A 13,570-nucleotide genomic window follows, 5' to 3' on the forward strand; every position below is an offset into this window, starting at 1 on the left:
ATGTTAGCATTTTGACATCTGGGGCACACCAATTAAAAAGGTGTCATCCTACAAATACCTTGATCTTTGGTTGGACGATAAGCTGTCCTACAAAGTTCACGTAGATAATAATTGTGAGGAAGTTTAAACTCAAATTGGGTTCTTATTCTTGTAACAAGGCTTGCTTCCCATTTGAGGCCAGAAAGAAGCTTGTTCAAGCCACTTTTCTTTCTGTAATTGATTATGGTGACATATTGTATATGCATGCAGCCTGTTCTGTGTTAAAGAGACTGGACTCTGTTTATCATGCATCTTTGCGTTATGTTACAAATGCCAAGTCACTCACCCACCAGTGCACCTTATATCAAATGGAGGGCTAGACCTCGCTTTACATACGCAGACAACTACATTTGTATTTGTTCATCTACAAAGCCCTTCTGGGTAGCCTGCTCTCCTTCACCATCACTACCAGCAGTTCCCAGACTAGATGGTTGCTACTAAAAGTCCCCAGGGCCATTGCCGAGTTAAGCAAAACTGCCATTCCGATTGTGCACCTGAGGCATGGAAGTCTGCAAAATATGCTTCACCTAGATATACTAGTGCCCCTTAGGCGGTTTAAAACTCTGGCCCAAAACTCTGTTGAGGAGTGTAAATGTTTCCTCCAGGCCGGATGAGCACCTAATGACGTGTTGTTGTGCTGTTTGTATTGGTATGTTAAAATATTGTATTGTATTGACTGCTGCTGCTTTCTTGGCCAGGTCTCCCCTTGCAAAATAGACAACGTGTCACAATGGGTTTTTTCCTGGTTAAATAAAGGTGAAAAAAATACAAATAAAAAATATAAATACGTTAGTGCCTTGCAAGCCACCAATGTAGCTTAAAATGCATATTGCATATTGTCATGACATTGTAAGGCAATTTAAAGGTTTACTTAAACCGCCACAAACATATTCTGTTCTATAGTCATGATAGTGTTAGGTTAACCTCCGATTTTCTAAAGAAAAGACAGGCCATTCAGTGACACAAAAGTCTGTTTTTCTGGCAACAATGTTGAAATAGACAACGACAAAATACAGTTAACAGCCGAAATAAAGGAAACACCAACATAAACCGTTGGGCCACCACGAGCCGGCAGAATATACAGGATGTATAGATTGTACAAGCATAGATTCTACATGTGTCTGGAATAGTGGTGCGGGTAAGCTGTTTGTTCACCCACACCCGCCCGCAAATAACCCATCCGCAACTACCCATTGGGGCGGCAGGTAGCCTAGTAGTTAGAGCGTTGGGCCCGAGCTGACACGGTAAAAATCTGTCGTTCTGCACCTGAAAAAGGCAGTTAACCCACTGTTCCTAGGCCGTTATTGTAAATAAGAATTTGTTCTTAATTGACTTGCCTAGTTAAATAAAGGTTCAAAATAAAAAATATGTGACCCACTCAACCCTAACCAAATATAGAATCTGCGCTACAGTCAATGATGACATAAGGATTTTTTTTTTTTACAGTGGGTGCATTTTTTGTTGTTGTTGTTGCCTGATTTAGATACAGTTGAAGTCGGAAGTTTACATACTACACCTTAGCCAAATACATTTAAACTCAATTCATGACATTTAATCCTAGTAAAAATTCCCTGTCTTAGGTCAGTTAGGATCACCACTTTATTTTAAGAATGTGAAATTTCAGAATAATAGTAGAGAGAATGATTTATTTCAGCTTTTATTTCTTTCATCACATTCCCAGTGGGTCAGAAGTTTACATACTCTCAATTAGTATTTGGTAGCATTGCCTTGAAATTGTTTAACTTGGGTCAAACGTTTCGGGTAGCCTTCCACAAGCTTCCCACAATACGTTGGGTGAATTTTGGCCCATTCCTCCTGACAGAGCTGGTGGAATTGAGTCAGGTTTGTAGACCTCCTTTCTCGCACACGCTTTTTCATTTCTGCCCACAAATTTTCGATGGGATTGAGGTCATGGCTTTGATGGCCACTCCAATACCTTAACTTTGTTGTCCTTAAGCCATTTTGCCACAATTTTGGAAGTATGCTTTAACTTCCTGACTGATGTCTTGAGATGTTGCTTCAATATATCCACATAATTTTCCTGCTTCATGATGCCATCTATTTTGTGAAGTGCACCAGTCCCTCCTGCAGCAAAGCACCCACACAACATGATGCTGCCACCCCCGTGCTTCACGGTTGGGATGGTGTTCTTCGGCTTGCAAGCCTCCCCCTTTTTCCTCCAAACATAACGATGGTTATTATGGCCAAACAGTTCTATTTTTGTTTCATCAGACCAGAGAATATTTCTCCAAAAAAGTACGATCTTTGTCCCCATGTGCAGTTGCAAATTGTAGTCTGGCTTTTATATGGCGATTTTGGAGCAGTGGCTTCTTCCTTGCTGAGCGGCCTTTCAGGTTATGTCGATATAGGACTCGTTTTACTGTGGATTTAGATAATTTTGTACCTGTTTCCTCCAGCATCTTCACAAGTTCCTTTGCTGTTGTTCTGGGATTGATTTGCACTTTTCGCACGAAAGTACATTCATCTCTAGGAGATAGAACGCGTCTCCTTCCTGAGCGGTATGACGGCTGCGTGGTCCCATGGTGTTTATACTTGCGTACTATTGTTTGTACAGATGAACCTGGTACCTTCAGGCGTTTGGAAATTGCTCCCAAGGATGAACCAGACTTGTGGAGGTCTACAATTTTTTTTCTGAGGTCTTGGCTAATTTCTTTTGATTTTCCCATGATGTCAAGCAAAAAGGCAGTGAGTTTGAAGGTATGCCTTTAAATACATCCACAGGTACACCTCCAATTGACTCAAATGATGTCAATTAGCCTATCAGAAGCTTTTAAAGCCATGACATAATTTTCTGGAATTTACCAAGCTGTTTAAAGGCACAGTCAACTTAGTGTATGTAAACTTCTGACCCACTGGAAATGTGATAGAGTGAAATAATCTGTCTGTAAACAATTGTTGGAAAAATGACTTGTGTCATGCACAAAGTAGATGTCCTAACCGACTTGCCAAAACTATAGTTCGTTAACAAGACATTTGTGGAGTGGTTGACAAATGAGTTTTAATGACTCCAACGTAAGTGTATGTAAACTTCTGACTTCAACTGTATGATTCTGCTTAAAATTGCCAACATTTTAGTAGCCTATTTGTTAATCAACTTGTCTATAATTAGATACATGTAGCTTCTCTTTTGTCTTTATATGTTTCCCTAGAAGACTAAATAAACCCATGCTCAACCGAATAATGTATCAGATTGATAGAATGAATGCTTCAATCTAGTTGACATCGGTAAAGTTCGCTCTGTCATCTTTCACGGAGCAAAGACCGGGGAGAAAATACAATAACGCAAAATAAAAATCGGGAAAGATTTTCTGTGCAAAATATGTTTTTTTTTTGTGCCGGCTATTTGACACATGTACAGTTAAACCCTAAAGCTTAGGCTTGTGCACTAATACCAGATAGTCTAAATGAATGAAAGAAAAAAACTCAATGTAGCCTGTATAAATTGCACAAGAATTCTACATTTATGGATTTTTTAAGGTATTGTTTCTCTTTGTTCAACCTGCCCTTCAGCCACACAATATTTAATGACCCTAAACATGTCTGCCCCGTTGATGTAATCGCGGGGACTGCGGGTTATGAGTCAACATGTGCATTACTAGTCTGGAACTCTTTTGGAGATCACGTCAAGACATCCACTATTTGTATCCCCTACATTTAAAACAATCTCCTGAAGACTCCTTGGCTTCCGGCATCTCTGTCTATCACACCTCTGTCCACCAGATAGACTACAGGCGTGTCGATCCCAAAAAGCAAGCAGGCAGACATAATCCTGTTTGCATTTCAGCATCACACACAGACAGCTTTAGAATGAAGTTGGTGGACTTTGAGTGTCTATTAGTTTAGCAAAGTCCTTTTTCAAGCCTGGCGAACATAAAATACAGTGCATCTTTGACATAGCTTCCCCTTACAATGTTAGATTTTCTTGATGTAGAACGAGATGTATATATAGTTCCTTAAATTATTTATCTGCCTCCGAATATCCCCTTTGAACTGTTATCCTCTCTCCCAGGTCTTTTACATACATAGAAATACGACATATTCCTGACCATGTGACCTGCCCTAGAATAATGCATGGCGCTTGTTATAGTTTGTAACTTTTATTGGTCAAGTCAGGCAGTCAGGAACAACTCTAAGTCCTAATTATGATATATATACTGTACTGTAGGACTATGTACAATATATTCATATATGACTTTGCTGTCTCCCAAAACCTACCTCCCGAATACTACACACAACGGGCAAAACCGTTTGAAATGACATCATGCTGACGTATCTGGTTGTAATGATGTAATTTCATCATTTCTGCTCGCTGGGTATTTCCTTAGCTAGAGGTTCAGCTCCTTAAGTAGTAACATGCATGGACATAGAGAGGTCAGATGACTCACAGGAGGTCCTTGGTCTCCCAGTGACCCTGGAGGTCCACTTGACCCTGGTGAGCCGGGAGCTCCTGGAGTGCCCTGTGGGTGAAGGAGGAGAAAAACACAAACAAACAAATTGCCACCTCACTGATTAAGCAATCACTCAAAGTTCCAATTTGTAACTTTCGTTTTCCAAGTGGTAACTTGAGGTACTACAAAAACATTTGTCCAAGAAACAAAACAATAAACTGTTACATTCGCCAAGAAGCACAAACAAGTAACCTACAGGGACAGTACTGTTGACCAGAAAGTATTGTAAGTTGCAGATCACATTTTACAATTCAAAGTTACAGAATGAATGTATTTTATAATTCAATTCAATCAAGTTCATTCATCAGTCCCTGATACTCCATCCACACACAATCTGATTTACCATAGTCCCTGTAGGTCCTGTTCGCCCCTGGGGTCCATCTTTACCAGGCAGTCCCTGTGGAAAGGGGTTACATGTACAAATACATACCTATGAGACTGTGCTGTTACGCCAGGTCCTATACCATGACTTTATATACACATAAATCTATTCCTTTGGATTAAACTGACAAACAACACCTTACCCTTGTTCCTGTTTGTCCTTCTCGACCTGGTGACCCAGGAGATCCAGGAATGCCCTGCAACCGTAGAGAGAGAGAGCATGTGAAAACAGAAAGGCCTGTTAAGGGTGTCAGCATGAATACATTTGTATTGACGGGCTCAGTTGGTTGGACCATTATCCTAACTCATTACAGATAATTAATGTTGTGAGGCCTGAGCTGTTTGTAATACACAGTCTCTTGCATGACCTTCACAGCCGTCAAAGCCAAATTCCCTCACTCAGACACAACGGGTACTGAATGCCAATGGCATGGCTCAAAGCCTATTACAAACAAAAACACACATCTCCCAACCTCTACAGTTATTTACAGGATCCAACTTAATTGGCTGAGCTCAGAGATTGATTATAATGAAAGTTCATGGCATCTTAGACATGAATCATTACAACAGAGGGGAAATAGCTATTGTTGTTCTGTAAAAATGTCTTGTTACGGTCCAGGCAGGCGCTGCCCATAACCACAGATCTAGGATCAGATTGCCCTATCCGCTAATGCTCAGATTTACCATCAATGGGATGGGAAGACAGCTGACCCGTTATCAGTGGTTAAGACCAACTTCTACCTTCTCCTTTTGCTACCTATGCAAATACGACATAACATAAACCAAAGGGGAGCAGTAGCCCTTCACACAAAACTCTCTCACCAGAACTCAGAATGACTTGTTCCTATTAACAGCTACCTTACAGAGATAGAAATTAAATATGACATTCAAAGATCTCCCTTTGGTGCAATGGTGTCATTTGAATGTCATTTGAAGACTGAGTGCCATTTTGTGATGAGGGAAAGTGTGTCTGAAAGGGCAGGAAGTGAATGGTGGTCTTTACCTGTATTCCTGGAGCGCCAGCTGCACCCTTCTCACCTCTCTCTCCTGGACCACCCTGAAGTGTGAAAAAACAACAATAGATATCAACAGCAAATAGCAAGCTTATTTGGAGGCTATTTCATAAGTTGGGGTCGTCACTATCTGGTCACCATCTGCGTTCTAATTACAAATGCCATTTGTTTCACAAGCTCTTACAGTAGCTGTACCTTAATAACCCTTAATAACCCTTACTAACTGTCACCATAATCCTGAATTAACAACAAACAGATCATGTCATCGATATAGAACGTGCGTATGTTATACCAGAGAGAAAAATGTACCATGTGTTGGAGCAAAAGTTATTTATTACATTCTAATGCTTTTGTGGGTGAAAAATGGTTTTGTTACAGTCACTGGTAATCCTCCACAGCTGACCAGTAACCTCTTCGTACACCCTACAAAGGAGTGATTTGTTACTCGTTCATTATCTGTACAAGCCATCCAGGTTGAATTATTTGCCTGTCTGTTTAGGCTCTAAAGATCTGATCATTCCCCTATCTTAGACACATCGGCTGTGAGAACCGGTTAGAACCTGCTTTTGTTTGTTTGAACGTTTAAAGGGAGTAGAGCTAATGACCCTTAGCTCTTTTGTAAACTTCCCTCTTGTTCGGGGTTAAGCAGCTCTTTGTGTAGGTGGAGTATATAAAGACTGAGTGACTTGTAAATAATCAAGATCCTCTCCGGGTTCATCCTGAGAGGGTGATCTTCCTTGCAATTACTTGAATAAACTTCTTATTGCTGATAAAGGAGTTCTCCTGATTCCTTGAACGAGTTTCTCAACACATAGGTTGGCTTAAACATTGCCTTAGTAAAGTTAAGTCTATTAGATTACGATACATCCTTCCTCCTTTATGGCTTATGTTCAACATCAGTCCTTGAGAGAGAAAGAATCGACCTCTGAGTATTACAACAGCTTTTACAAAGTGGACTTTATAGCAGGCCTAGGTGAATCTGTTACTGTTGCTGTGTTATGTATGTCGGTGTAACGGATGTGAAATGGCTAGCTAGTTAGCGGGTACGCGCTAGTAGCGTTTCAATCAGTTACGTCACTTGCTCTGAAACCTATTAGTAGTGTTGCCCCTTGCTCGGCAAGGGCCGCGGCCTTTGTGGAGCGATGGGTAACGATGCTTCGTGGGCGACCGTTGTTGATGTGTGCAGAGGGTCCCTGGTTCGCGCCCGTGTCGGGGCGAGGGGACGGTTTAAAGTTATACTGTTACATCGGGAAACTAGACTCCTCTAATATGTGCAGTATTAGATGGTGTGTGTGAGCGTGTGTATGCGCATTTGTGTGTGTGTCTTACCGGGGGGCCCATGATGGTGCGGCCGCTGGGGCCCTGGGGGCCAGGAGGCCCCTGCAGCCCAGGAGTACCAGCGTCCCCAACTGGACCTATCGGCCCCTGTCATAGAGACAGAAGAACACATTGATAAAATAGATTTGAATATAGTTAACAAAGAGATAAAGTGATCTATTTTACTACAGATCTAGATAAATCCCGTATTTCCTACAGCCAATACCTCTATGTAGTATGAAAGTACAATTTTAAACAACAACAATATACCAATTTGTGAATGTTGAACTGCTAGCTAGTAATATAGTACTATAAACATGTTTTAATGACATATAAGACTATAACACCGGAACTGCAATCTAAGGCTTTCAAAAGTTGACGACATGAATATCAATAGTGTGCTGTGCCAGGTTTCATGGAGGGCGAGCAATATGTTCATAAATTTTTTATTCCATACAACTGTCTTCATCCTTTATACATTATCTGACCCAGCTCTTGGCGGCTGAGGGGGCTTTAGGCTAACTCTGTGATTTAACTGCAAATCAGAGAGCCGTGAGGCCACTCTCTGTCAGTCTTGTCGTGAGCCAACCAGTCGCAGGCCATTGACTTTCATGGGGGCACGCTGCGTCTCCGATGAATATAAAATTCATGAGAGTAGGAAGACAGCATGGGCGCACTGCGAGGACGCCTGCATTACAAAGACCTTCCCATGCTGTAATAACACACCATTCAACCACCAGTGCAATTTTCTGGGACTTTCAAGACCCATGCAATCCCGAGTCGAATAGCATGTGAGAGAATGAGATATGAATAAAAGATTAGAACTTTGCAGGGGGCATTTTCAGAGAGTGGGTTTTCAGCCAAGCATCGTATAAGGGATCTTTTATGGAAGAGAGGTATCCATCAATGTTGGTATGTGTCTGGTATCCATCAATGTGGGTATGTGTCTGTCCACCCACTCAGTGCTTGTGGAATTCTAACATATCGTGGTTTTAGTTTTACAAGCTGCATTGACTTTCATTGGGTTTTTATTTACATGAGTGTGTGTGTGTGTGTGTGTGTGTGTGTGTGTGTGTGTGTGTGTGTGTGTACTGTACCACAGCTCCTGGTTCTCCACGGTCCCCTCTCCCTCCTCTGATCCCAGGACCTCCCTGTTGATAACACACAAACACATACCCTCTGTCACACACCATCAACATACTGTACGTATCACAGACATTAAAGACCCACTCTTTCAACACATCCTAAGCACACTATCACACGCTGGGTGTATGTACTGTAGCTATGTATATATCCCTCTCCATCCCCAAATGTCACACCGTGTTCTGTTCATCAGACACTGAATGCAATAAATGAGTTCCTAGCTCAACAACAGCTTTAAGTAACAAATGATGGCGATGAAGGAGAGACGGAGGGTCCTCACAGGGGGTCCAGTGGGGCCGGGGGGGCCTTTGCTGTCCTGTGTGCAGGTGCAGGCACGGGGCATGGCGGGACAGTCCTCCTCCTTCCTCTGAGAGATGAGAGAAACACCACAATAACATGACTATGCTACTGTGCGACCAAATTACAATACATGGAACACAAGAGGACAATGAGCTAATGATTACGATAATGTCCAAAGCATAATGATGGAAAAAAGAGGATAACGACCACAAGACACAAAATGACATGATCCTACAACATGCAACTACACATTACAACAAAGGTTAGGGTCATTCCATGTCAGTCAGTAGATGAGATCAGTAGTGAGGCTTGAACTCACCAGACCAGGAAGCTCACAGCACTTGTCTCGGCTGGCCCAGGACGTGCTGCAGACGATGTCAAACGACTGCAGTTGAAACTGAGGACAAAAAGAACAACAAACACAGACATCTTTTTTTATAGTGAACAAAAGTATAAACACAACGTAAAGTGTTGTAAAGCTTTGTGCACAAATTTGTTTACATCCCTGTTAGTGAGCATTTCTCCTGTGCCAAGAAAATCCATCCGCCTGACAGGTGTGGCATATCAAGAAGCTGATTAAATGATCATGATCATTACACAGGTGCACCTTGTGCTGGGGACAATAAAAGGCCACTTGTCACACAACACAATGCCACAGATGTCTTATGTGTTGAGGGAGCGTGCAATTGGCATGCTGACTGCAGGAATGTCCACCAGAGCTGTTGCCAGATAATTTAATGTTAATTTCTCTACCATAAGCCACCTCCAACGTCATTTTTGAGAACACAATTCCATTTTATCAATGGCAATTTGAATGCACAGAGATACTGTGACGAGATCCTGAGGCCCATTGTCGTGCCATTCATCTGCCGCCATCACCTCATGTTTCATCATGATAATACATGGTCCCATGTCACAAGGATCTGTACACAATTCCTGGAAGCTTAAATTGTCCCAGTTCTTCCATGGCCTGCATACTTACCAGACATGTCACCCATTGAGCATGTTTGGGATGCTCTGGATATATGTGTACGACAGCGCTTTCCAGTTCCCGGCAATCTCCAGCAACTTCGCACAGCCATTGAAGATGAGTGGGACAACATTCCACAGGCCACAATCAACAGCCTGACCAACTCTATGCAAAGACATGTATAGCACTGCATGAGGCAAATGGTGGTCACACCAGATACTGACTGGTTTTCTGATCCACACCCCTACCTTTTTTTAAGGTATCTGTGAACAACAGATGCATATCTGTATTCCCAGTCATGTGAAATCCATAGACTAGGGCCTGATGAATTTATTTAAATGGACTGATTTCCTTATATGAACTGTAACTCAGTAAAATCTTAGAAATTGTTGCATGTTACGTTTAGATTATATACAGGTTGTGCTACTTTACTACTAGTCTCTTGATAGAACCAGCAGCAAGCTGCAGATCTCCTAAATAAGACCTGAGCGAAAGTATGATAACTCTTCAAGTATTACACATAGCTAACGGATCCATTGCACAACTCTTATTGAGGAGGAAGAATCAATAATTGGTCTCTCCAAACAGATTGCTCTGTTTTCTCCTCCTCTGCAGAAAGGGGTCCATTTGAAAAAAAATAGTTTTTGTCAAAGGAAGAAAATGATCAAGCCTATCAGAGAGTACATCTCACTGCTTTTCCTGTATGAGGATATCTGGGCTATTTATGGAACTGGGCGATTGGATATGAAAGTTCAGTTGGTAGTGTGTCTCTGTTGTTTCTATGACTTGTTTATATTTAGTGGCAAATGGACCTTGAAGTGCTGATGTGATTATACATCACTCAAACCCTCTGTCTTAATGCTGTTATAGGAATTCATAACCTAGGCCGTAGATAGTTTATCCACCAGTGTTTTGATTACTGTATGACACTAAACATCTTACTGTACTGTAAGACACGTTAGAATTCAGCCCGACTATACATGTAAAATAAGGTGAATCAAGAGGTTAAAAATGCATAGAAATCCAATTACGGAATGTTGACATGGATATTGAATGGGGATGTCCTTAGAACTACAGTATATTCTAGTAATTCTATGTCAAAACAGCTGTGTCTGACTATAGGGCTTACCGGTGCAGAGTTGTCCTTCTTCCCCCGGGAGCGCACCATTCGTCCCAGCACCTCCAGGCCATCTGTGGTGATGTTGCCCGCCGCGTTGATGGCCTTCTCCCCCACCAGCTTACAGTCGATGACAGCCTTGGCGTTGGTCTTGCTAATAGCCAGGTGCAGCTACAGGGAAGTTTAAGAACCAGATCTGGGTTAAAATCCTATTTGAAATCTTTCAAATACGTTGAGCGTTTGACAAAGCCTGCCTGGAGTGCCAGTTTGGCAGGGTTTACACAATCCTAAACACAGCTAAATGATCCTAAATTATTTAAAATAGTATTTGAACCCAGGTCTGTTTGGAACACAGACACAGTGGGATTGAAACGTCTTATGTGTGAGTCTCAATAAATCACTGGGGAGCATTACAGAGTTGCGGGCGAACATACTTTTTTCCCAATAGTCCAGAACGCAGACAGCGGTTCAAAGAGACACAGGCTGTAAAATAAGGTCTGCTCTGAGAATTGCACCAGTCACCCGAAACGAGAGAGTCGGTTTTGAAGTCGGGTGATTTAAGACGTTTTTGTGACAAATAAAATATTAGCTTTTTTTTATACCCTTGACACATCAAGCTTCTACTGTATGCTTCGTGGAAATGGGATGTCTCATGGGGAAATACTGTATATGGGGGAATTTCAAGACATTAGCAAAATCACATTTGCCGATTAGGCCTGGCTCGCAGTCGACATTCCAATTCATCCCAAAGGTGTTCGATGGGGTTGAGGTCAGGGCTCTGCGCAGCAATATTCCCTAAAAGAAATTCCGCACTGAGCAAATTTCAGGTCGGCTGAGCACAAACTTGAACGTTGTGAAAATTCTGTGCAACTTCCAGCGTGCATTTACTGTGAACACTGAGGCTGTACCCTCTTTAAGTTACAGTTGTAACAGTGGCCAAGTAGGCTACTGTGGCTATTTGATCATAATGTAGGCCTACCAGAGTGGCCTACTATCAAAAACAATGGAGAAAATGCATCCCATAACATTTTAACATGGAAATAACTGTTTAATCATTCAGCCTACCGTAGCAGCCAATGTGTGGGACTCAATGTGGGCCTACATTCCATGAGACTGAATAAAGAAAACATGCAGAGCTTGACATTAACCTGTTTATCCACCTGTCCTTCAGACAAGGAGGTGACTGAACATTTTGTTGTGTTGTTTGATGCAAGAAACCACTTTACAAAATAAAATCCATTATTATTCCCATACCATTATTACAGAGAATCAGACAAATTATGCTACCCTCTGCCTACTTAGCTTATTCAAGCCTGTCTCAAAATACAACACTGCCCCTTTAAGACAAAAAAAAGCTCTTTACCTAGCTTTTCAAAATGTCTAGAAATGTACACCTTTTGTGCTCTTGTAGAAAGCAATCCCTCCCCTATTGCTGACTACAAAGGATCTGAAACTGGGCTATTAACTCACTAACTAGTAAAGGATATGAACAAAATGTGCACATGCGGCTACATGCAGCTCTCGCTTTGATCTCAAAACAAGCGCATCTACTCACGGATCCATATATGGCAATGGTCTACCGCAGGTCTGATTGGCTATGCCGCACTGGTCTGTGTAGAGTATGGTCTGGGTCATGCACAATAGAATCCTAGTCCGATGCCTACAACAACATCTCTTGTATAGTTTGTTTTGTTTTCGGTGTGTTGCATTGCAAGTGGCTAATATTGCATTGATTCGATCACAATTGCCACAGTAAAGGGAAACGTTGATAGTGTTAACTAACAGGGAAAAGTGTAGAAAGTTGAGTGAAGTTACATTTTGTGCTTCTCTCCGTGGGATGATATTTCCTCTGTGCTCTGCACGGCTGTCTGCGGCAGTCTCGGGGGATACTGCACGCCTGCGCGCAGTTTAGAGGGAATATTGCTGTGGAGTCAAGTTCTTACACACCAATCTCGAAAAACCATTTCTGTATGGACCTCGCTTTGTGCATAAGGGGATTGTCATGCTGAAAAAGGAAAGGGCCTTCCTCAAACTGTTGCCACAAAGTTGTAAGCACAGAATTGTCTAGAATGTCATTGTATGCTGTAGCGTTAACATTTCCCTTCACTGGAACTAAGGGGCCTAGACCGAACCATGAAAAACAGCCCCAGACCATCATTATTCCTCCTCCACCAAACTCTCCAGTTGGCACTATGCATTCGGGCCGGTAGCATTCTCCTGGCATCCGCCAAACCCAGATTCGTCCGTCGGACTCCCAGATAGTGGAGTGTGATTCATCACTCCAGAGAACGCGTTTCCACTGCTCCAGAGTCTAATGGCCGCGAGCTTTACACCACTCCAAGCCGATGCATTGCACATGGTGATCATCACAATAACAGCACTTACAGTTGACCGGGCAACTCTAGTAGGGCAGAAATTTGAAGAACTGACTTGTTGGAAAGGTGGCATCCTACGACGGTACCACGTTGAAAATCACTGAGCTCTTCAGTACGGGCCATTTGATTGCCAATGTTTGTCTATGGAGATTGCATGGCTGTGTGCTCAATTTGATACACCTGTCAGCAACAGATGGGGATGAAATAGCCGAATCCACTCATTTGAAGGGGTGTCCACTTACCTTTGGCCATGTAGTGTATCTATTCTACCTGAATATCAAATGTAAATGTGTGTCTTTATGAAACAGCACTTTCAGCTTTGTTGAAATTGGTGCATTACTATGCTAAAGCTCTGATAATGATGGAACTGTAGCATTTCCTTTGCATTTACACCTTTGTTCCTACAAAAACAGATTCCTGATGAATCATTCGATTTAGGCAACTTG

At 42.1% G+C, this 13,570-nt stretch overlaps 1 protein-coding gene across 5 annotated transcripts in view; it reads right to left on the reverse strand.

Annotated features, from left to right (window-relative positions):
- LOC139554687 (collagen alpha-1(XIV) chain-like) overlaps positions 1 to 13,570 on the reverse strand; it is an 83,115-nt gene that overhangs the window by 9,846 nt on the left and 59,699 nt on the right. For all 5 annotated transcript variants that reach the window (XM_071367715.1, XM_071367714.1, XM_071367718.1 and 2 more), the window contains 9 exons: positions 10,762 to 10,920; positions 8,982 to 9,059; positions 8,643 to 8,729; positions 8,317 to 8,370; positions 7,232 to 7,327; positions 5,893 to 5,946; positions 5,033 to 5,086; positions 4,852 to 4,905; positions 4,446 to 4,517 (listed from right to left, as the gene is read on the reverse strand). In XM_071367715.1, the coding sequence (XP_071223816.1) occupies positions 4,446 to 4,517; positions 4,852 to 4,905; positions 5,033 to 5,086; positions 5,893 to 5,946; positions 7,232 to 7,327; positions 8,317 to 8,370; positions 8,643 to 8,729; positions 8,982 to 9,059; positions 10,762 to 10,920 (708 nt within the window). The remainder of the gene's footprint in view (positions 1 to 4,445; positions 4,518 to 4,851; positions 4,906 to 5,032; positions 5,087 to 5,892; positions 5,947 to 7,231; positions 7,328 to 8,316; positions 8,371 to 8,642; positions 8,730 to 8,981; positions 9,060 to 10,761; positions 10,921 to 13,570) is intronic.

Source organism: Salvelinus alpinus, chromosome 26, assembly GCF_045679555.1.
Source record: "Salvelinus alpinus chromosome 26, SLU_Salpinus.1, whole genome shotgun sequence".
Classification (NCBI taxonomy): Eukaryota; Metazoa; Chordata; class Actinopteri; order Salmoniformes; family Salmonidae; genus Salvelinus; species Salvelinus alpinus.